Source organism: Pan paniscus, chromosome 6, assembly GCF_029289425.2.
Source record: "Pan paniscus chromosome 6, NHGRI_mPanPan1-v2.0_pri, whole genome shotgun sequence".
NCBI classification, from domain to species: Eukaryota; Metazoa; Chordata; class Mammalia; order Primates; family Hominidae; genus Pan; species Pan paniscus.
This window is the reverse complement of record NC_073255.2, coordinates 166,024,207-166,049,360: the sequence shown is the minus strand read 5'-3', so window position 1 is coordinate 166,049,360 and position 25,154 is coordinate 166,024,207. Positions and strand designations below refer to the sequence as shown.

Sequence of the window (25,154 nt, the reverse complement as noted above, 5' to 3'; positions counted from 1 at the left end):
GTTCAAGCGATTTTCCTCCCTCAGCCTCCCAAGCAGCTGGGATTACAGGCACCCGCCCCACCACGCCTGACTAACTTCTGTATTTTTAGTAGAGACAGGGTTTCACTGTGTTGGTCAAGCTAGTTTCAAACTCCTGAGCTCAAGTGATCTGCTGCTTCGGCCTCCCAAAGTGCTGGGACTGCAAGTGTGAGCCACCGCGCCCGGCCACAGAGGTTCTGACACATGGTGAAACCTCTTGGGTTTCACCTCAATTTCAGTGCTGACCTCTTCAAACTACAATTCCTGTTTCCAATATTGCTTATATCAAACTACACTGTATTTAGTTATTTCTGTGTCTACATTCCCTATCCTCTCCTGGAGGGCAAGAATGGTATCTTGCTAACTTATAACTCTAGCACTTAGCAGTATTTGACACCCAACAAATAAACGGTTTTTGCAAAAAAGAAGCTCACAATGTATTAGGGAGATTATTAGGCAAATATCCAGAAGCAGTTAAGTTACTTCTCTAATACAGTCCAGCATCGGTCATAAAAAAAATAGCATTAGGCCAATCATCTTTTCTCCTTTACAGAAATGAAAGACATGAATTAATGTAGTACAATTCCTATTCCATTTCTACCTCCCTGAGTTCAGTGACTCAAGACTAGACTCAGTTGAGCTGTATATCCAATAAAGCTTTGTTGAAGAAGAATCTTTATTTGCCTTCCAGGAAAAGAATTTCTTCTTTAAGCTAACGCAGTTAATGTCAACTTTGAAAGACAGGTGACCACACCTACCTAACCACGGAAAAATTTTTCATCCTAGAGCCTCATCACACATACTCAATTCCTGACAAGGCCGCAAAATCATAACAATTGGCCAGGTGTGGTGGCTCACATCTGTAATCCCAGCACTTTGGGAGGCCGAAGCGGGTGGATCACAAGGTCAGGAGTTCAAGACCAGCCTGGCCAAGATGGTGAAACCCTGTCTCTACTAAAAACTACAAAAAAAATTAGCTGGGTGCGGTGGTGGGCACCTGTAATCCCAGCCACTCGGGAGGCTGGGGTTGCTTGAACCTGGGAGATGGAGGTTGCAGTGACCCAATGGTGCCACTGCACTCTAGCCTGGGCGACACAGCAAGACTCTGTCTCAGAATAATAATATTAATAATAATAAAGTGTCATTTTGGAAAAGGACCACACAGTATCAAATTTTTCTAACTTAATATAATGCAGAAGATGAGTTTCTCTGTAGGCTACCACTGCATAGGACATGTATCCGAGATATCATTGGGGCTCCAATTTCTGTCAAAACGTAAACTAATCTACATAAATTAAACAAAAGAAAAATTCGCTAAAATAGCAAGTATTTCTATGAATAATTCACCGTAAACACTAAATCAGTAGTATCAGGACGCTAATTTTTAGTGTCATACTTGTGTTAATAAATAGGCACAGTCTTCAATCACAAGTTTCTTCTACATGTAAACTAAGAGTTAAGAAAGAAAAATAGTTAAGAAAGACAAGTTAAAGAAACAATCAGAGAACAAACCAGAAAAAGGTAAAATATATTTTATTTGGGAACAAATAGAGCTATCTCATATTATAAATAGTCCCTATTTTACATTACAAACAAAAATTAATTCCAGATGGATTGAAGACCAAAATATAATAAATACAACCATATAAACAGGTGAAGAAAACACAGATGTTGTTTATAAATTTGGGGTTGGAAAGGCAATTCTAAGACACAAAATGTTTAAGCCAAAAAGGAAAAAAACTGGTAAATCCAAGTTTATAAAAACTTTGAAAATCATAAACAATGTTACAAGAAACAAGAAATGGAGTAGGAAAAAATATTTGCAACATATACACAAAGAATTAATATCCAGAATATATAAAGAATTCCTAAAACCAACATGAAAAAAAAAAATCCAATACGAAGGCAGAGATTTTATCCGTTTTGTTCACTGCTGTATCCCCAGCACTTGGCATACAGTAGTCAATCAATAAATAATTTGTTAATGAATATGAACAGGGAATTACAAGAAAAAGAATATAAATTGCCAATATATGCATGAAAATACTCTCAGCCTCATTCTGTCAGAAGAATGCAGATATTATAAAAAGACCAGTAAAAGACTTTCCCCCAAAGATGGAAAAATACTCAGTATTGGTAAATGTATGGTGAAAGAGTTGTTTCGTGTATCGTTAGCTGATATGTAAAATGGTACTACATTTTTAAAGACAACATGGCATTTTGCATTTAATTTAAAACACGGCCAAGCACTGTGTTTTATGCCTCTTTGGGAGGCTGAGGCGGGCAGATCGCTTGAGCCCAGGAGTTTGAGACCCACATGGGCAACATGGTAAAACCCCATCTCTACAAAAAACACAGAAATTAGCTGGGCCAGGTACATTGGCTCACACCTATAATCCCAGCACTTTGGGAGGCCGAGGCAGGCGGATCACCTGAGGTCAGGAGTTCAAGACCATCCTGGGCAACACCGTGAAACCTCGTTTCTATGAAAAATACAAAAATTAGCTAGGGGTGGTGGCAAACACCTGTAATCCCAGCTACTCGGGAGGTTGAGGCGAGAGAATCGCTTGAACCTGAAAGACGGAGGTTGCAGTGAGCTGAGATCACACCACTGCACTCCAGCCTGGACAACAGAGCAAGACTGTCTCAAAAAAAAAAAATTAAAATTAAAATTAAAAATTAGCTGGGCGTGGCAGCGTGTACCTGTAGTCCCAGCTAACTCAGGAGGCTGAGATGGGAGGATTGCTTGAGCCCAGGAAGTGGAGGTTGCAGTGAGCTGAGATCATGCCACTGCACTCCAGCCCAGGTGACAGAGTCTCAAAAAAAACTCAAAAAAAAAAAAAAGGCTATCTTTGATCCCAAAATTAAAATTTTAGATATCGATCCTAGAGAAACACTTCTACATGTACACACACAAAAATGCATACAGATAGTTACTGCAGCACCATGTATAAAGAAAGAAAAAACAAGTTAAGGTAAATGTGCATCAATGGAAGAATGGTTTAAGAAGCAACAATATAGACTTAGGAAATTAATTGAGCAGTTAAAAAATATGAGACAGATCTATAGGTACTGATACAGAAAGAGCTCTAAGACGTGCTACTGAATAAAAAAGGAACCTGCAAAACAATGTATAGCGAGTATGCTTTTATTTATGTACAAGTTATTACAAAACTCACTTTGGAAGGCTGAGGTGAGCAGATCACTTGAGCCCAGGAGTTCATGACCAGCCTGGGCAATATGGCGAAACCCCATCTCCACAAAAAATACAAAAATCAGTTGGGCATGGTGGCATGTGCCTGTAGTCCCAGCTCCTCCACAGGGTGAGGTGGGAGGATTGCTTGAGCCTGGGAAGTTGAGGCTGCAGTGAGCCATGATGGTACCACTGCACTCCAGCCTGGGTGACACAGTGAGACCCTGTATCAAGAAAAAGAAGAAGAAGAATGAGAAGGAGGCTGGATGAGGTGGCACATGTCTGTAATCCTAGTCCTTTAGGATCAGAGGTGGAAGCCTCTCTTGAGCCCAGGAGTTCAAGTTTACAGTGATCATACTATTGCACTCCAGCCTGAGCAACACAGTGAGATCTGCCTCAAAAAAAAAAAAAAAAAAAAGAAGAAGAATGAGAAGGAGCAGCTAGAGAAATAAGATGGAAGCTAGTAAAGAGCAGTGTCACAAAAGCCAAGGGAAAAGAGTGTTTCACAAGGAGTCAATGTCAAATGCTGCTAAGAGGTCCAAGAAGATGAGGACTGAAAAAAAAGACCCCCATGTTTCCCAATCTAATGGACATTAACAACTTTAGCAAGAGGGTTTTGTTTTGGTTAAACAGAATATTATAGCAGGAGTGAGTTAAGGAATTCATGAGAGGAAAAAAGCACATATAGCATGTACTGAAAACTCCTTTAAGAAGCATGCCTGTGAAAGAGAATAGAAAAACATGACAGCAACAGAAAATATGCAGGTCAAAGGACAGTGTTTTCAAAATGGGAGACAATAGGGCAAGTGTGAATTCTGAAGGAAAAGACCTAGTAGAAAGATGAAATAAACCAAAGGAAGAAATTCTTTAAGACAGGAGAGGCCAAGCACAGTGGCTCACACCTGTAATCCCAGCACTTTGGGAGGGTGAGGCAGAAGGACTGCTTGAAGCCAGGAATTCGAGGCCAGCCTGGGCAACAAAGTGAGACACCATCTCTACAAAAAGTTTTTAAAATGTGGCTGGGTGCAGCGGCTCATGCTTATAATCCCAGTACTTTCAAAGGCCAAGCAGGAAGGATCACTTGAAGCTGGGAGTTCAAGACCAGCCTAGGCAACATAGCAAGAGACCCCATCTTGGCCAGGTGTGGGCTCGCGCCTGTAATCCCAGCACTTTGAGAGGCCAAGGTGGGCAGATCACAAGGTCAGGAGTTCCAGACCAGCCTGGCCAACATGGTGAAACCCCGTCTCTACTAAAAATACAAAAATTAGCCAGGCACAGTGGCGGATGCCTGTAATCCCAGCTACTTGAGAGGCCGAGGCAGCAGAATTGCTTGAACTCACGAGGCGGAGGTTGCAGTGAGCCAAGATAGTGCCACTGCAGTCCAGCCTGGGTGACAGAGTAAGGCTCCGTCTAGGGGGAAAAAAAAGAGACCCCATCTCTACAAGAAAGTTATAAAAAAATTAGCCAGGTATGGTGGCATGCACCTATAGTCCCAGCTACTCGGGAGGCTGAGAAGGGAGGTTCTATTGAGCTCAGGAGGTTGAGGGTGCAATGAGCTATGACCACACCACTGCACTCTTGCCTGGGCTACAGAGTGCGACTTCGTCTCTTGAAGAAAAAAGAATGAAAACAAAGAGAGAGAGAGAAGAAAGAAAGAAAAAGAAAGGAGGAGGAAGGGGGGAGGGGGAGAAGAGAATGATTACAGCACCTGTGAAGGGATTGGTCTTGACAGAATGAAGGAGAAAAAGATGAGTCCCAGATGCACGTAGGTTTGTAGACTTGGGAGGTAAAAGAATGAAGGAATTCCCATTCAGCAGCTTCCGTTTTTATAATGAGGCATAAAGCCTATGACTGGTTAAAAAAGAAGAAAATATGAGAGATTAGAAATAAGAGCTGGGCACGGTGGCTCATGCCCGTAATCTCAGCACTTTGGGAGGCTGAGGAGGGCGGATCACGAGGTCAGGAGATTGAGACCATTCTGGCGAACACGGTGAAACGCCACCTCTACTAAAAATACAAAAATTAGCTGGGCGTGGTAGTGCGTGCCTGTAGTCCCAGCTACTCATGAGGCTGAGGCAGGAGAATCGCTTGAACCCGGGAGGCGGAGGTTGCAGTGAGCGGAGATCGCGCCACTGCACTCCAGCCTGGGGACAGAGCAAGATTCCATCTCAAAAAAAGAGAAAAAGAAATAGAGACAGTAGGCCAGGCACAGTGGCTAACGCCTATAATCCCAGCACTTTGGAAGGGTGAGACAGGAGGATCACTTGAGCCCGGGAATTGGAGACCTGCAACATGGCAAGATACCGTCTCTACAAAAAAATAAAAAAATAGCCAGGCGTGGTAGCACACCTGTAGTTCTGGCTACTCAGGAGGCTGAGACAGGAGGATTGCTTGAACCAGGGAGTTTGAGGCTACAGTGAGCTGTGACTGTACCACTGCACTCCAGCCTGGGTGAGAGAGGGAGACCTTGTCTCAGTAAAAAAGAAAAAAGAAAGAGACAATATGATGAAATAATTCGCATTGAGCTGGAAAGTGAACTAGAGAAATGTATAACATTGCTAGGTAATGCTGATTATGCATATGAAATAGATGATTATAAATTTTTAATGACACCGATCTGTCTGATTTGCTGATTTTCTCTAGCAACTCTCAGCTCCATGAGTGCCAGCAACTAAGAAGGTAGATGGTTAGGTTCAACCTGTACATCACTCCAAGTTCTACAAGCAGCAGAAGTCAACACTGGCTGAATTAAACAGAAAAAGAATTTACAGAAAGGATATGAGGTCACTTTTTCAGTGAAGAACTTAAGTGCTACATAGCTAAAACAACACTCAAAATTACAGAACTGGGTTGGCAAAGATGTGATTGCTAATGCCAAGCAGGAGATGCTGCAGCTTGGTTTGCACCATCACAGTTCTGGATACTAAGTGCTAACACTTGCCACTGTTGCCCTTATAACTTGATCTTGCTGCTAGAGACTGATACTACATGTGAATCTGCTGATCAAGGAGGGGGATATTGTAAAGAACATGGTGGAACAGTTTGAGGGATTGAATCAGCTGAAGGATGAAGAGAGTGGTAAAGGAATTAGTATTGGGAAGATAATGGATGGCGGATGGCGGGTAGTGACTGAAACAAACAGGGATGTGAGGCATGGTGTTTAGGCCTCCCCTTGAAAGAGGCTAGATTGTGAGATCCAAAGTGGTCTTAGCAGCAGCTTAAGCAGACTTCAGTGGGAGTCTGGTCAGAGCAGCACGGGTGTTGGCACAGAGGCAAAGCTGCCCAATATTGCTATGGCCAGCATTTCATTGACAAAGCCTTGGACAAGTTAATTACTCTCTTTGAGCCTATATTTTCTTATCCATAATATAAAGATAGTACTACACATCTGATAAAGTTGTCATGAGGATTAAATACTAAGACAGAGATTCCTGACACGGAGTAAGTATTCAGTAAATGGTAGCAATTATAAGTGTCGCTGAAGCCAAGAGAAGAGTTTCCAAGAAAAGGTAGTCAATAGATGAAGTTTCACCTTGGAGCACTGTAGAATGTAAGTGTGTGCAGAGAAGATGAAGCTAGTTTTAGCCTCAGGTTTGCAACATTCAGAAAGGCTAAAGCCCTATACTCAGAGAAACTCAATCAGCAGTTCAAATACCCTTCCTTTATATAGGTTCTAAGCTAAGAACTAGGTGCCCCAAACCAATAGATTTCTACTGATAGACCCTTGAAAAAAAAAAAGAAAATAAAATCACCAGCTTTTAGTGCAAGTGTCCAAGAGGGAAATAGCTAACTGAACTGTTGCACGATATAGCTGGGGAAAAGGGAGACTGAAACCCATACAAATAATCATCTAATTTAATCAAAGTAATTTTAGAGTTGGGAACTGTTACAGAAGAAACGTCAATCCACTGCTGCTTTCTGCTCTGCTCTCACCAAATCGCAGGCCATAGGTCATTCAGACTATAAAAAGCTCCTACAAATTCCATAGAAATCTGATCAAGTTTACTAAACATCTTGTTGGGTGAATGGAATTTCAGCTCCTCTAATTGTGTCTACCACCTAAACATGACAGCAGGGCAGTGGATCAGGGCAACTGCCAAGATTGTTCTCTTCCCATCTGCCTCAGTTGTACCTCTCTAAATTATTTAAACAAAAACCACCATGAAACAAACTGCATATTCTTTATAAACTTGACAAAGGGTCTGAATAAAGATTACAACAAACTTTTTTTCTCTCGTGGGGGAGGGAATCATTTCCAAGGAAATGATATAATAAACTCACTCTCCCTTTTTAATGAACTATCCATTTCTTCAATTAACTGGATACTGAGAATGTAGGTAGTACTAGTAGTAGTAGTAGTAGTAGTAATTGTCTTCCTCAAGACATCAAACACACAACTGCAACTTCAGCTCCTAAAGCAGCTTTTTTTTTTTTTTTTTTGAGACAGAGTCTCATTCTGTTGCCAGGCTGAAGCGCGGTGGCATGATCTCGGCTCACTGCAACCTCCACTTCCCGCATTCAAGCATTCAAGTGATTCTCCTGCCTCAGCCTCCTGAGTAGCTGGGACTGTAGGAGTGCACCACCATGCCCAGCTAATTTTTTGTATTTTTAGTAGAGACAGGGTTTCACCACGTTGGCCAGGATGGTCTTGATCTCTTGACCTCATGATCCGCCCACCTCAGGCTGCTTTCTCAGAAAATAAATGCTCACAAAAACACACGGTAAGACCTTCAACCACGCAATAAATAAAAAGAAACTGTCAGTGCAATAACAAAAACACTACCCAAAAAACACAGATTAAGATTTAGGGCCAGGCGTGGTGGCTGACGCCTGTAATCCCAGCACTTTGGGAGGCTGAGGCAGGCGGATCACGAGGTCAGAAGTTCACGACCAGCCTAGACAATATGGTGAAACCTCGTCTCTACTAAAAATACAAAAATTAGCCAGGCGTGGTGGCGTGCACCTGTAGTCCCAGCTACTCGGGAGGCTGAGGCAGAAGAATCATTTGAACCCAGGAGGCAGAAGTTGCAGTGAGCCAAGACCGCACCACTGCACTCCAGCCTGGGCAACAAAGCAAGACTCCATCTCAAAAAAAAAAAAAAGATTTAGAAGGTTCATCCTGAGTTTCGAACAGAGTACTATTTGAATTGAAAAGCAACAGTTTAGGGCTCTGTTAGTTCCATCACATTACTGTGTAACCTTGAGACAAATTCCTTAATCTCTTCGACACTCAGTTTCTTCAATAAAACAAGGAGAACACGAGCTATCTTCGAGGCCTCTTAAAAGAATTAAATAGCCGGGCGCAGTGGCTCATGCCTGTAATCCCAGCACTTTGGGAGGCTGAGGCGGGCGGATCACGAGGTCAGAAGATCGAGACCATCCTGGCTAACATGGTGAAACCCAGTCTCTACTAAAAATTAAAAAAATCAGCCGGGTGTGGTGGCACACACCTGTAGTCCCAGCTACTCAGGAGGGCGAGACAGGAGAATCGCGTGAACCCGGGAGGCGGAGGTTTCAGTGAGCCGAGATCGCGCCGCTGCACTCCAGCTTGGGTGACAGAGCGAGACTTGGTCTCAAAAAAAAAAAAAAGAATTAAATAAAACAGTATATGTAAAGCTCTAAGTACAATGCCTGGTATACAGTAGGAATATTCTTCCCTTTGCAATTTTCAAAAGCTCTTATCAAAGATTGACTCATAGAGATGGTGAGGCTTAAAGAATAGGGAAAAAGTGTTAGCTGAACAGGAAGAAAGGGTATATTCCTCAGGTACTCCAAATTTATTTATAACTTTAAAAATATGGATAAATTTCTCAGATTATCAGTAAATTACTAGTGTGAAGCTGCATCATTGATCTTGAAATGCTTTTCTGTATAAGATGCTTTTATTCTCCTCTTCTAAATTTACAATTCTTTCAAGTTCTACATTTGTACAATTTTCTCCCATCCTCTTCCTAAAGCTCTAACTCAGACCTGCCTTACTTTGGTCTTGGGATGACCTAAGCCTTAGCCAGACAGACACGCCTTAGAGTTCACTTAGTATTCTAAAAGACCTCTGGGAGAAAGCAAGAACTCAGCATCTAAGAAGTTAGAATCACTGTGGCATAATGAAAAGGACATGGGCTTTGGAGACGGACAGCCCTGGATTTAAGTTCTACGTCTGACACTTTCTAGATGTATAACCTTGGGCAAGGCACTTAACCTCCCAGGATCTCATTTCTGCACCTATAAAATGGAAATAATGCCACCTACATCTCATAGTATGGTTGTGAGGATTACAGAACCCCTATGACAACTCCTGGCACATAAAAGGCTAATTACTCACATCTGTAATCCCAGCACTTTGGGAGGCCGAGGCAGGCAGGTCACCTGAGGTCGGGAGTTTGAAAGCAGCCTGACCAACATGGAGAAACTTCATCTCTACTGAAAATAGAAAATTAGCCGGGCATGGTGGTGCATGCCTGTAATCCCAGCTACTCAGGAAGCTGAGGCAGGGGAATCGCTTGAACCCGGGAGGCGGAGGTTGCAGTGAGCTGAGATTGCACCATTGCACTCCAGCCTGGGCACCAAGAGTAAAACTCTGTCTCAAAAAAAAAAAAAAAAAAAAAAGGCTAATTATTGGTAACTATTATTACAGACCAACTGCCAATTGCCTTACTGAACACTTTTCAGAGCAGTACTCTTGTAACAGGCAAAAGGAGTCATACTGCTCCCACATTCCCATGTCTTTATCCAAAACATTCCATTTTAGTACTCTATAATTAACCAAATCAAGAGCTTAAACAATTCAGGACAAGAAGTGCTAACATGGCTCAACTCATTCTCTCCTGACAGCAACAAAGCCAGTGGAAGGTGGATATGTTTGCCAAAAGCAATAAAGGGTCTGTTTGAACACGGTCATTACTGATACTGATGTAAGCACAATCTAGTTGAGGTTCTTGGGCTTGCAGCCTTATTGTCAGAAAGTTTTAATATTTCTGAAATAAATCCTCTCCTGCCTTGTTTTCCCTGCTGTGCGCCAACACTCCTATCACTCATTTTCAAGAACACAAGGAAGAAATCCCTTTCAGCTAGTACTACCTCATTCCCTGTGGAACTTATCTTCCCATTTCCCAAATTACTTCTTATAGAGATTTTTGGCTTGCTGGGTTCACTTGATGTCAACTTATGAAAAAGGACATTATAATTAAATATATCATAGCCACATAACATGATCTGGCCCCCAGAGCATCGCAAGTTACAGGACGGAGGCAGGTGCCAAAGATAAGATGTGACTGAGTAACCTGCACACCATATGTTCCTTCTTATTAACTACTGCACTTGGGAATTCTGGCTCTTGTAAAAAGTTTATTTCCCTTGGGTGGCTGAGCAGAGTAACAAAACTAAGAAAACTGATGATATGTGAATGAAGTAAGGAAAACCATCTATGCAAATGTGACTTAAAATAAATGTTTATACATGAAAGTTAAAAAACAAATGCAACAGTCACCAGTTCCACAGCCAAACGCAGCTATTTCAATACTAGTATTCTCAGTTCCTTCGTATGCTATAAGAAAAACAGTGAGGAGTCAAGGTCAGAGTGGTTATTTACATAGACAATCTAAGAATCAACAAAGGCTCAACAAATCAAAATGTCACACTGCAGTCCCTTGGTGAGATGACTTTCAACTTAGGGAAAGGGCAGTCTTGGGCACTTATTTTGATTTAGCCAATTCAATATCAAGAAGGTTAAAGATTGGGCACCTGAAAAGCAGCTCAGCAATGCCCTGAATTTCGTCATCCAGCTGTATCCTTGCCCAGAGCTTCACCTGCTTAACTTTCAGCAGAGAAGTTGTTTTTTTGGTGCAATTAACATTGTAAGGCAAGCTCAGCCCTGCTTTACAATAGCCTTGAGGCTGCTGAGTATATCTACAATCATGGAACATACATTTGGTGCTGAAAAAACAGGAAGATGGTTCAAAGACAAGGAAAGTGGTCAAGAAGCACATCTAGAATTAAGAAAAACAGACTCCAGTATGCTGGTCTTTGATTTTTTAACTTTTTTTTTTTTTTTGAGACAAGGTCTCACTCCAGCACCCAGGCTAGAGTGCTCATTGCAGCCTCAACTTCCTGGGCTCAGGTGATCCTCCCACCCCGGCCTCCTGAGTAGCTGGGACTATAGGCACACACCACCACGCCCGGCTCTTTTTTTTTTTTTTTTTGGAGAGAGAGGTTTTCACCATGTTGCCCGGACTGGTCTCGAACTCCTGGACTCAAGCAATCCACCAGCCGTGGTTTCCCAAAGTGCTGGGATTACAGACGTGAGCCATGATTTTTTAACTTCTTTATATAGAATATATTGAACTGTGTGGAACTTTCAGAGGCGGTCATGGGGGTTTGCACTTAAGCCATGATGGGAGGAATAAAATAAAATCAATTATTCATAATAAAAGCATTAGTAAGAATATCATTTAAGACTTTATGTGCCAAGCTCAATGCTAAACCTTTTACAAATATTTCTAATCCTCAATCATAATTAGTACTTTCATTTTATAGAAGAGGAAACTGATTTGTGTAATTTAGAAATTACCCAAAAGGTAGTAATGGGGGTACTAGGCTTCAAATCCAGGTCTGCCTGACTGTAAACTTCATGCTCTAAAAGCAATTTGTTAAACACTTTTAGCCTAAAGAAATCTAACCAAATTAAAAGTTTAGACAAAAACAGTCTTTATCACAAGAAAATGACTTAACGAAAGTTACAAAGTATCTCAACAAGTCAGAAGTATGCTTTGCATTTCCAGACTCATATCTAGGTACTCCCAGCACTGGTGCTGCTGCTGCCTCTCTTTTTTACTTTACTTTTTTTCTTTAAACCCATTTCTGCAGGATGCTGCCTCTTTCTACTCTAATTCTTCCCAGAGGAGTTTCATACTACAAACGACAAAGACATTGTCTAAAGCATTACAGAAATTCCTTCAGTCTTGCCTCCGACTTATCACCTAAATTTGTATCGTTAGGATGAAAGGATTATCCGCTATACCTTAATCATGACGCTATGACAACAAAAAGTTATGGTGGATCCAAGGTTCCAATTCAGCTGGTCCCACACAGTAAAACCAATGCACACTTCCCGTCTCTTTGTTGCTGTTCTGATAAAGCAATTAAAAACCATTCACAACAATTTAAAAAAACATTAATCCCTGTGCCCATACTGTGTCTAGGAAATTGAAGCTGTAAGCCCTTTTTATATGATCCACACTTCTGTCTTTTCCAATACTTGCCCTGTTTTTCTGTGCTGATTCAGCTTTAAGAGAGAAAGAAAGACAAGCTTTGAGAGAGACAGACAACTATGGATAGACAATGTACGGGTAATACAGGGCTATCAGCCACCTAGGCAGTTACTTCTTGGTATTCTGAGACCTCCTCAAAACTGTCTGAAAGAAGCTGACGCCCAAGACCGAAAACCCCACAAAGATCGTCTTTCCCAAAAGTAGCAGCATTTCCTCCTATCACTTTCAGATTATAATAAAGCAATCAATAAGACATTCATTCTCTTCATACACAGCCTAATAATCCTGGTGACCAACTATACTCAGCAGGGAGGACAAAGCTCTTAACACGAAAGAGCGAGGAGAATCTCTCCATTACCCTTTTACATATTCAGGGAAGAGAGAATATCGCAGTCGCTGGAAATGAAGGGCACAGCATCGTGTTGCTGTATGGCCCCGGTTGGCCACAGAAAGGCAGAAAGTCATCAACTGTATGGAAACCAGACAACTCTGACGATTTCTATGCAAGGTGACTACACCTTACTCGTTCTCCAAGTATTAAAGATCTTTTCATCCTTATTGCTGTGTGAACTCCCGTGAGCGGTAAGGTTTTTCTATACTATCGAGGTCTCCTCCCCGATAGGCTGGAAAATCACACCCGGGAGCGTGTTGGGGCCGCGGGACGTACTATTAGGTGTCTCTCCTCCCGCTGCCTATTCCAAGTAGTAGGGGAGAGCGCTACCTCCATGTTATTCAGAGCGAAGTACGGCCGTGCCTCCTGGAGTCTCCGCTCCCAGCACGAGGGGCCGGCTGGGGGGCATCTCTGAGAGAGTGGGTTTAAGGGGACAAGGGCTATCTCCGGTCCTGCGATCAGAAAGGAGGGCGTGGAGGGTGGTGCCGCCGTGCCGAGAGGATCTGCAGTTCCCCTCCCCTCCCTTCCTCTCCTAGAGAGGCAGCCCGGCCCCAGTACCTTCTTGACTGTGCGCGGCGCCTCGGTGACGGTGCCGTCGGGGCTGACCAGGGCCTCGCCGCCGTCGCGGTGCCGCTGGTGCTGGTGATGTGGGTCGCTCCGCTTCATGGCCGACGCCTGAGGCACCTTCCCGGCGGCGGGGCTGAGAGCGGCGGCGGGTCCTGAGCCCGGGCCGGGGGCCGGGGGCCGCTCCGCGGCGGGAGCTGGAGCCTCAGGGTCTCCACCGCCCGCCGGGGGGGCCATGGCGCCCACGGCGGCCGTGCTCAGTCCTAGTTGCGACTCCGCCTCGGAGGGGCTCAGGTCCTTCAGCTCCACCTCAGGCACCTTGGCGGCAGCCGCGGCTGACACAACCTGCACCGACATCACCGCCTCCGCTGCAACCACCGGCTCAGACTCCAGCTCCTGCTCTTGGTCGGCCCCGCCTCCCACCTCCCTTCCTCTTCCCTCCCCCATGTCCCCACTCCTCCCCTCCATCGCCTCCTCTCCCACCCCCTTTCTCCGCCCGCCAGTCCCGGCCCCTCCAGCCCCGCCCCGCCCCGTCCCGGTCTGGCCTCGCGCGAGGCGCCACGGAACCTGTAGTGCGTTTGCTCCCGGCCGCACGCGGCGAGAAGACCGTGGGACCTCAGGCCCCGACCTACACTGCGCGCCCCATGGGCGGGGCCCGCAGCGTCCCCTGGGAGTTGTAGTCCTTTCAGCCTTTCCTCCAGAAAGTGAGATTCAGCCGAGGAGAGGGAGCGCTAGGGCCGGCAGCTAACAGAAAGGAGTGAGGATAGGTGACTCGACGGAGGGGATGAGGAAGAGAAAGTCTCCAGAGGAGTTGTGACTTCCGGGGAGGGAACGCCAAGAAGCCTTAGGGGAAGGGAAGTGGTAGAGGAATGGCTCGTTGTTCTGACAGCGTGAAGTTCCTCCGCGCGTGCACGTCTGCGATCACGTGGGCGGGTATTTAAAGGAGAAGCGGCGGCTCCAGGCTGGAAGTGGCTTTATTTTTCTTTGTGATATTGAGAATTCAGCACCCTTCCAAACTTCAGTGGTTTTGTTTTTAGAAGGGATAAAGTAGGACCTTGCTTGCTGTGGCGCTTTCTGTCACATTCTGGGTTTGGAAGCTAAGATCATTCCTCAAAGAAGTTAGGTATCACTAGATCAAAATTCAAGGCTGAGGAATTACACGTTGCCTTAAACGAGGCCAAATCTTTTCACCTATAATTCTAATAGGGCAATCATCTGAAATTCAGATACATATATCAGCATAGAGGGATATGAATAGTGAATATGAGTAGTTAATTTCCTAAGTGATGGGATTTAAGGTGATTTTTACTTTGTACTTTTCTGTATTATTTTTAAATTTTACATTTAGAGGATGTAAGCAAAAAGACATGCACCGCAGCGTCCTTTTTAATAACAAAAAACTGTCTAAAACTAATGTCCAACAAATAGAGCAATTGTTACAGCCTTTGAAAATCGTTTGCCAGCTGGGCATAGTGGTTGACGTCTGTAATCCCAGCACTTTGGGAGGCCAAGGCCGGCAGATCACTTGAGATCAGGACTTCAAGACCAGCCTGGCCAACATGGTGAAACCCCGTCTCTACTAAAAATACAAAAATTAGCCAGGCGTGGTGGCGGGCACCTGAAATCCCAGCTACTTGGGAGGCTGAGGCAGGAGAATCGCTTGAACCTGGGAGGCAGAGGCTGCAGTGAGCCAAGATCATGCCACGGCACTCCAGCCTGGACAACGGAGTGAGATGCCGTCCCAGAAAAAAAGGAAGAAAGAAAGAAAATTGTTTGCCAATACTTTTTAACAACAAGGTTTTCCCTTTTTCATTCTTTACTCTGAAAGCCAAAATGTGAAGAGGAAGCTAAGAAACTCTTGTGTCTGGTACACTTGTGAGCTCTGTGGAAATGGCAGTGCTCAGACGCCTTCCGATACATACTGTGAGGCACAAATTTGGCGATCAGGAAATGAGAGACTCCAAGGCAGGACAACTTCACGAAGTGAAGATTTCCAAAATCGTAATAGCACAGGAAAGAAGATCAAGGCATTCTGGCTTTCAGAATAAATGCTTATGATAAAAACATTAAGCTAAGAAGCAAGAGACAAAATTGCACATGCCATAGGATTTTATGTAAAGAATACTTTAAAAAGCCTGTAATCCCAGCACTTTGGGAGGCCGAGGCAGGCAGATCACGAGGTCAGGAGATCGAGACCATCCTGGCTAACACGGTGAAACCCCATCTCTACTAAAAATACATAAATAAGCCGGGCGTGGTGGCGGGCGCCTGTAGTCCCAGCTACTCGGGAGGCTGAGGCAGGAGAATGGCGTGAACCCAGGAGGCAGAGCTTGCAGTGAGCAGAGATCGCCCCACTGCACTCCAGCCTGGGCGACAAAGCGAGACTCCGTCTCATAAAAAAAAAAAAAAAAAAAGAATACTTTAAAAAAACAAAATGCAGTTGACTCGCGACAGATTATGGGGGGGGGTTCCTCTCTATTCTCAGAGAAACAGGAGCAAAGGGGTTCATACAGTTTACAGCTGTTTCAGAGACTTACAGCCCTAACAACCCAGGCAGCCATTGGACAGCTACTCTTTAGACATCTAGTCTTTGGTGTCACTGTGTTTTGCCTGGCAAGGAGAAGGAAGGAGGCCAGGCATGGTGGCTCACACCTGTAATCCCAACACTTTGGGAGGCCGAGGCGGGTGGATCACTTGAGGTCAGCAGTTCGAGACCAGCCTGGCCAACGTGGTGAAACCCCATCTCTAATAAAAATACAAAAATTAGCCAGGCGTGGTGGCTTCTGCCTGTAGTTCCAGCTACTCAGGAGGCTGAGTCAGGAGAATCGTTTGAACCCAGGAGGTGGAGGTTGCAGTGAGCCGAGATTGCACCACTATACTCCAGCCTGGGCAACAGAGCGAGACTCTGTCTCAAAAAAAAAAAAAAAAAAAAAAAAAGAAGGAGAAGGGAGAGAAATCACCTGCCTCGATCTTCTTTCCTGTCCTACTATTTTGGAAATCTTTTCACTCTGTGTGGTTGTCCTGCCTTGAATGGAGGCTCTCATTTCCTGATCTCCAAATTTGTGCCTCACAGTACATGTCGGAAGGCATCTGAGCACTGCCATTTCCACAGAGCTCACAAGACACAAGAGATTCTTAAGTTTTTTCTTCACATTCCGGCTTTCAGAATTTCCTTCCTGTTAAAAAGAAAGCAGCCCAGAGTTTCATCCTCCAGCTGTCGGAGCAGAGATTAGCAGCTCTGTAACTGATTTCATTCTTCCCCCTAATGCTCAAGGGAGCTACGGTACAGCCACCTGGCATGTGTTGGAGCTCATAGGCAGCAGCTGCCTACCTGCCACTAGAATTGATTACTGAGAGGATGAATTAATTCTTCATGTGATATGGTTATAAAATATAAGGAGTTAGAGCACTGGAATGAAACTGATACCCTGTTTTATTCCAGTCACCACCACTGATTGGGACCAACCATCAGGACACATTCTTCAACCTGTTGTCAACTCCATCCCTACATACCTGCTGCTTCTGCCATCCTTGTAGCTGAGGGACACCAGGTACAGTTGAAGATCAAATTACATACTAGAAACAGGGTAATTAAGCACCAGTTTATGAACTATTTAATGAAATATTTGGACTGTAGGTCTTCTTCCTTCACCCGGCTCATTCAGCTTCCAGAACGCTGGCAAGCAGGAATATAACTTCCATGCAGGACGTTGGTATAAAGAAGAATTTCTTTTTTTCTTTTTCTTTTTTTTTTTTTTGAGATGGAGTCTCGTGCCATCGCCCAGACTAGAGTGCAGTGGCATGATCTCGGCTCACTGCAACCTCTGCCTCCCGGGTTCAAGCAATTCTCCTGCCTCAGCCTCCCGAGTAGCTGGGACTACAGGCACGTGTCACCATACCCGGCTAATTTTTTGTATTTTTAGTAGAGATGGGGTTTCACCATGTTAGCCAGGATGGTCTCGATCTCCTGACCTCGTGATCCGCCCACCTCGGCCTCCCAAAGTGCTGGGATTACAAGCCTGAGCCACCGCGCCCAGCCAATAAAGAAGAATTTCTTGGCCAGGCACGGTGGCTCACACTTGTAATCCCAGCACTTGGGAGGCCAAGGCGGGCAGATCACGAGGTCAGGAGTTTGAGACCAGCCTGACTAAAATGGTGAAATCCCGTCTCTACTAAAATACGCAAATTAGCTGGGTGTGGTGGCACACGCCTGTAATCCCAGCAACTCGGGAGGCTGAGGCAGGAGAATTGCTTGAACTTGGGAGGCAGAGACTGCAGTGAGCCAAGATTGCGCCACGGCACTCCAGCCTGGGCAACAGAACGAGACTGTGTCTCAAAAAAAAAAAAAAAGAAGAAGAAGTATTTCTCTGAGGTATCTGACCAATCCAAGAGAGAAAACAAAGATACTAACATTGAGAGTTTCCAAAGGAAATAAGCCAGCCAGATCACCCACCCTGAAGACCATACTCATGTTCACAGAGCTTCCGTGAACCATTTAGTGTCACATTCTTGAGTATGAACAGACAACCAAAGTCACCAGACATATGAAGAAAACTTTGGTTTTTTGTTTCGAGACAGAGTCTCACTCTTGCTACCCAGGCCAGAGTGCAGTGGCATAATCATAGCTAACTGCAACCTCTGCCTCCTGGGCTCAAGCAATCCTCCCACCTCAGCCTCCCAAGTAACTGGAACTACAGGTTTGCACCACCACACCTGGCTAATTAAAAAAAATGTTTTTGGTAGAGTAGGGCTCTTGCTATGTTGCCCAGGCTGGTCTCGAACTTCTGGTTGTTTTTTTTTGGAGACAGAGTCTCGCTCTTGTTGCCTAGGCTGGAGTGCAGTGGCGCATTCTTGGCTCACTGCAACCTCCGCCTCCCAGGTTCAAGCAATTCTCCTGCCTCAGCCTCCCGAGTAGCTGGGACTAAAGGCACCCACCACCATGCCGAGCTAATTTTTCATATTTTAGTAGAGACGGGGTTTTACCATGTTACCCAGGCTGGTCTCAAACTTCTGAGCTCAGGCCATCTGCCTGCCTTGGCCTCCCAAAGTGCTAGGGTTACAGGCATGAGCCACCGTGCCCAGCCTATTTTTTTGTGGTTTTTTGTTTTTTGTTTTTTGTTTTTTTTGAGACAGAGTCTCACACTGTTGCCCAGGCTGGAGTGCAATGGCAGGATCTCGGCTCACTGCAACCTCCGCCTCCCAGGCTCAAGCGATTCTCCTCCCTCAGCCTCCCAAGTATCTGGGATTATAGGCGTGGGCCACCACATCCAACTGATTTTTGTATTTTTGGGAGAGATGGGGTTTCACCATGTTGGCCAGGCTGGTCTCAAACTCCTGACATCAAGCGATTCACCCACCTTGGCCTCCCAAAGTGCTGTGATTACAGGTGCTAGCCACTGCGCCCAGGCTTGCTTTCCTTTTGAGCAGCGGGGAGAGTGGGGTGGGGTATTGGTCAAAGGGTACTTTAGCTAAATCTGTTACACTTTTCTTTAAAAAAAAAAAAAGATCTGAAACAAATATGATAAAATGATAAAAAGTTGATAATTCTGAGTGGTGGGAATATGAGTGTTTATTAGGTTGTTCTTTGTACTTTTCTATATCGTTTCAATTTCTTAAAAACAAAAGTAGGCTGGGCATAGTGGCTCATGCCTATAATCCCCACACTTTGGGAGCCCAAGGCAAAAGATCACTTTGATGCCAGGAGTTCAAGACCAGCATAGGCAACATGACCAGACCCTGTCTCTAAAAAAAATTTGTTTTTAATAACATTTGTCTGGCATGATGGTACATGCCTATAGTTGTAGCTACTTGGGAGGCTGAGGCCGGAGGATCCTTTGAGCCCAGGAGTTTGAGGCTGTAGTGGGCTATGATTGCACCACTGCCCTCCAACCTGGGCAGCAGAGCAAGATTCTGTCTCTAAAAATAAAAATAAAAAAGCAGGCAGAGGCTGAACACGGTGGCTGATGCCTGCAATTTCAGCACCTTGGGAGGCCAAGGCAGGAAGATCGCCTGGGCCGAGACCAAGTTTGAGACCAGCCTGGACAACATAGTGAGACCCCATCTCTACAAAAAATAAAACTAGGTTGGCATGGTGATGTGCACCTGTAGTCCCAGCAGCTTGGGAGGCTGAGGCAGGAACATCGCCTGACCCAGGAAATTGAGGCTGCAGTGAGCCGACATTGCATCACTGCACTCCAGCCTGGGCAACAGAGTGAGACCCTGTCTCAAAAAAAAAAAAAAAAAAAAAAGCAGACAGAGGAACAACACTCCAGCATGGGCAACAGAGTGACACCCTGTCTCAAAAAAAAAAAAAAAAAAAAAAAAAAGCACAGAGGAACAAAGATGGGCAGTGGACAGACTGCTTTAAGGAAGCTGGAACCAACAGAGGCAAGGCCAGCTGAATTTGGAAGAACGGTAAGAGGCCCAATGAGGCAGCTGAGGGCAGAGCCTGTGATAAGGGGCACGCATGGGGAGCTGTATTCTCAGGGCAACAGCATAGCAGGGAGTCCCCCAAACTGGGAGTCCCACAAACCAGGCTCCCCTTGGATCCTGAGGGGTTTCTTTGGGGATCTCACTCAGGAGCTTTTGGTAGAAGGGTGGTTACTGTTGTTCAGTCCTGAGATTGATGCTCCCATAGGGATACTACTGGAAGATTTCTTGGTTGTGGGAGTGTCCATGGTGCTGGACATCTGCATTCACAAAGGTGGGCTCACATTGCCCCCTAGTGGCCACAGAGTCTCTGCACAAAGGTCACATTTCTCAGCTGTTTTTTTGGAGACAGGGTGGTGCTTGCTGTAGCCCAGCGCCCAGGCTGGAGTGCAGTGGTGCGTTCTCGGCCAGCCTTGACCCTCGCGGGCTCAAGCAGTCCTCCTACCTCAGCCTCCCGAGTAGCTGGGACTATAGGCATGCACCGCCACGTCTGGCTAATTTATTTTTTGTAGAGACACAGTTTCACCATGTTGGCCAGCCTGGTCTCAAACTCCTGGACTCAAGTGATTCTCTCACCTCAGCCTCCCAAAATGCTGGGATTACAGACGTGAACCACAGTGCCTGGCCTATTTCTCAGCTTTTAAGGCCCAGATTGAACTCCCCTTTTACCCCATCTCCCATCCTTTACATAAGTAATCCCACTAAAGAAAGGATAGAAGGAGGGAGGAAAACTAGTAGTCAACTGTCTTTGGAGATGAAAAGAAGAACATTGTAACACTCTCCTTTGTTTCAGAAAAGATCCTTAAACAGCACTGATAACTTTCATTATTTTAAATACTGTTGTTGATAAAGGCTAAAAAATAGCTGTAACAATGCTAAGGGAAGCAGTAATGGCCGGGAAGAACAAGAAGAGCAGGTGTAAGAGGATGTGGGATGGCCAGAGGGAACACAAACCAGGAAACCTGGATAGAGAGAAAAATCAAAGGCGGGATTAAGCGTGGAAAGAGCCTGGACACTGGTCAGGAAGAGCCTGGACCTAGTGTCTGTCACTCACTAGCTGCGAGGTTGCAAGCAAGTCATTTTGCTTCACTGAGCTTATATTTTCCAATTAAAATGGCAAAAACTGGCTGGGCACAGTGGCTCACGCCTGTAATCCCAGCACTTTGGGAAGCCAAGGCAGGTGGATCACCTGAGGTCAGGAGTTTGAGACCAGCCTGACCAACATGGAGAAACCCTATCTCTACCAAAAATACAAAATTAGCCAGGTGTGGTGGCACATGCCTGTAATCCCAGCTACTTGGGAGGCTAAGGCAGGAGAAACACTTGAACCCTGGAGGTGGAGGTTGTGATGAGCTGAGATCACACCATTGCACTCCAGCCTGGGCAACAAGAGTGAAACTCTGTCTCAAAATACTTAAAATAAAATAAAATAAAATGGCAAAAACTGCAATGACTTTTGCATCAACCTAACACATAAAATGAGCTTCTCTGATTGGTTTATTATTCTCTGAATTAAACAAGAGACAGTGGAGCACCATGGCTAAGTGCCCACTGCAGCCAACGAAATGCCAGCATTTCCACTTACTGTGTGGTCTTGGGCAAGCTACTGAACCTCTCTGTGCCTCAGTTTCTTGAGGGGTGTTAACAGAGCCTCACAGGTCTGAATCTGTGAAATTTGATGAATTAATGTACACAAAGTGCTTAGAGAAGTACCCGGCAAGCATCCACTAAGAGTTGGCTTTTTTTTTTTTTTTTTAAATTTATTGATCATTCTTGGGTGTTTCTCGGAGTGGGGGATGTGGCAGGGTCATAGGATAATAGTGGAGAGAAGGTCAGCAGATAAACACATGAACAAAGGTCTCTGGTTTTCCTAGGCAGAGGTCCCTGCGGCCTTCCGCAGTGTTTGTGTCCCTGGGTACTTGAGATTAGGGAGTGGTGATGACTCTTAACGAGCATGCTGTCTTCAAGCATCTGTTTAACAAAGCACATTTTGCACCGCCCTTAATCCATTTAACCCTGAGTTGACACAGCGCATGTTTCAGAGAGCACGGGGTTGGGGGTAAGGTTATAGATTAACAGCATCCCAAGGCAGAAGAATTTTTCTTAGTACAGAACAAAATGGAGTCTCCTATGTCTACTTCTTTCTACACAGACACAGTAACAATCTGATCTCTCTTTCTTTTCCCCACATTTCCCCCTTTTCTTTTCGACAAAACCACCATCGTCATCATGGCCTGTTCTCAATGGTCACTGTCTCTTCGGAGCTGTTGGGTACACCTCCCAGACGGGGCAGCCAGGCAGAGGCGCTCCTCACCTCCCAGACGGGGCAGCCGGGCAGAGGTGCTCCTCACCTCCCAGACAAAGGGGGGCCGGGCAGAGGCGCCCCTCACCTCCCAGACGAAGCAGGGCCGGGCAGAGGCGCTCCTCACTTCCCAGACGGGGTGGCGGCTGGGCAGAGGCGTTCCTCACATCCCAGACGATGGGCAGCCGGGCAGAGGCGCTCCTCACTTCCCAGATGGGGTGGCAGCCAGGCAGAGGCGCTCCTCACATCCCAGACGATGGGCGGCCAGGCAGAGACGCTCCCCACTTCCCAGACGGGGTGACGGCCGGGCAGAGGTGCTCCCCACTTCCCAGACGGGGTGGTGGCCAGGCAGAGGCGCTCCTCACTTCCCAGACGGGGCGGCCAGGCAGAGGGGCTCCTCACATCCCAGATGATGGGCGGCCAGGCAGAGACGCTCCTCACTTCCTAGATGGGGTGGTGGCTGGGCAGAGGCTGTAATCTTAGCACTTTCGGAGGCCAAGGCATGCGGCTGGGAGGTGGAGGTTGTAGCGAGCTGAGATCATGCCACTGCACTCCAGCCTGGGCAACATTGAGCATTGAGTGAGCAAGACTCTGCAATCTCAGCACCTCGGGAGGCCGAGGTGGGCAGATCACTTGAGGTCAAGAGCTGGAGACCAGCGCAGTCAACACGGCAAAACCCTGTCTCCACCAAAAATACAAAAACCAGTCAGGCATGGAGGCACGTGCCTGCAATCCCAGGCACTCGGCAGGCCGAGGCAGGAGAATCTTGGGAGCCCGAGGCAGGGAGGTTGCAGCGAGCTGAGATCACGGCAGTACAGTCCAGCCTCGGCAACAGAGGGCGACTGAAGAAAGAGAGAGGGGGAGGGGGAGGGGGAGGGGGAGGGGGAGGCTTTTTTTTTTTTTCTGAGACAGAGTCTTGCTGTGTTGCCCAGGCTAGAGTACAGTGATGCAGTCACAGCTCACTGCAGCCTCCAGCTCCTGGGCTCAAGCGATCCACCTCAGACTCCCAAGGACCTGGGACCACAGGCACACAACCATGCCCCGCTAATTTTTTAATCTTTTATAGAGATGGGGGTCTCACTTTGTTGCCCAGGCTGGTCTCAAACTCTGGGCTCAAGCAGCCCTCCTGCCTCAGCCTCCCAAAGTGCTGGAATTCCAGGCATGAGCCACTGTGCCCAGCCAAGAGTTAGCTATTATTAATACACATGTAAAGTGCCTAGGAATACAATCCATGGGTTAGTATTCCCTTTCCCCTTCTCCTGGAATCTGGCCATGGTCAAAATGCGGTGTCCTCATCACATGAGCAGCATTCAAAGAGTACTCCTGGCTGGGCACAGTGGCTCACACCTGTAATCCCAGCACTTTGGGAGGCCGAGGCGGGCAGATCACGAGGTCAGGAGATCGAGACCATCCTGGCTAACACGGTGAAACCCTGTCTCTACTAAAAATACAAAAAATTAGCCTGGCGTGGTGGCGGGCACCTGTAGTCCCAGCTACTTGGGAGGCTGATGCAGGAGAATGGCATGAACCGGGGAGGCGGAGCTTGCAGTGAGCCAAGATTGTGCCACTGCACTCCAGCCTGGGCGACAGAGCGAGACTCTGTCTCAAAATAAAAAAAAAAAAAATTAGGCTGGGCGCAGTGGCCCACATCTGTAATCCCAGCACTTCAGGAGGCCAAGGCGGGCGGATCACCTGAGGTCAGGAGTTTGGGACCAGCCTGGCCAACATGGAGAAACCTTGTCTCTACTAAAAATACAGAAACTAGTGGGGTGTGGTAGTGCGCGCCTGAAATCCCAGCTACTTGGGGGGCTGAGGCAGGAGAATCGCTTGAACCAGGGAGGCAGAGGTTGCAGTGAACTGAGATGGCACCACTGCACTCCAGCCTGGGCAATGGAGCAAGGCTCATTCTCAAAATAAATAAATAAATAAATAAATAAATAAATAAAATTTAAAAACTCACACAAAACCCACAAAAATTAGCTGGGCATGGTGGCGCATGTCTGTAATCCCAGCTACTCGGGAGGCTGAGGCAGGAGAAACGCTTGAACCCAGGAGGCGGAGGTTGCAGTGAGCTGAGATTGTGCCACTGCACTCCAGCCTGGGCAATAGAGTGAAACTCTATTTCAACAACAACAAAAAAGAGTACTCCCCAAACAAGCCTGGTCTGTACTCCACAATACCCGCCAAGTCTGTGGGCACCAGCCCCTTTGCTACACAGACCTCCTTCTCTCATAGTCCTGAGCCCTTGCACCCCAGTTCCCAGTCTTCTACTGATTATCTCATTGGAGGAAGTGGGGCTAACAGGCTTCCCTGACTGGCCAGGGGAGGAAGCTGTGGATCAGAATGCATCTAGCCCGATGGATGTCCCTGGTAGAAGAAAGAGGCCCCCAGAGATGAGGTCCAGGAATGCCTCGAGGAGTCCTGCCCATCTCCACTCCCATCAGGGAGACACCATCACCCCAGGGGAAGCTGCACGCCTGTGCTCAATTATCTTGTGATCAGTGCTCAGTGAGGCAGCCGCGGTCACAGAAGAGCTTTTGTTCATATAGAGCCGACTGGCTCAGGTGGACAGCCAGCACATGAGGGCGCCATCAGCCTGACATCTGACTGTCAGCCGTGGCCACATTAGCACGAAGCTCTTGGCCTTTCAGAGCACCCTTGGGAAGATGTGGAAGACCAAAAAGATCAGGACCAAGACAAGGTAAGGAGGCCAGGATCGGAGCCCATAGAAGAAAGAACGCACTAGCTGGGCGCAGTGGCTCATGCCTGTAATCCCAGCCCTTTGGAGCCCGAGGCGGGTGGATCACTTGAGGTCAGGAGTTCGAGACCAGCCTGGCCAACATGGTGAAACCCCCTCTTTACTAAAAATACAAAAATTAGCTGGGTGTGGTGGCAGGCACCTGTAATCCCAGCTACTCAGGAGGCTGAGGCAGAATTGCTTGAACCCAGGAGACGGAGGTTGCAGTGAGCCAATATCATGTCACTGCACTC

General features: G+C 46.3%; 1 protein-coding gene across 2 annotated transcripts in view; it reads right to left on the bottom strand.

Moving 5' to 3' along the window:
* AHCYL2 (adenosylhomocysteinase like 2) overlaps positions 1-13,870 on the bottom strand; it is a 207,666-nt gene extending 193,796 nt beyond the window's left edge. The window contains exon 1 of one of the 2 annotated variants that reach the window (XM_034964968.3): positions 13,427-13,870. In XM_034964968.3, coding sequence (XP_034820859.1) covers positions 13,427-13,789 — 363 coding nt within the window. In that variant the 5' untranslated portion in view covers positions 13,790-13,870. The remainder of the gene's footprint in view (positions 1-13,426) is intronic. The other variant, XM_034964969.3, reaches the window with a different exon arrangement.
* Positions 13,871-25,154: the final 11,284 nt, after the last annotated feature.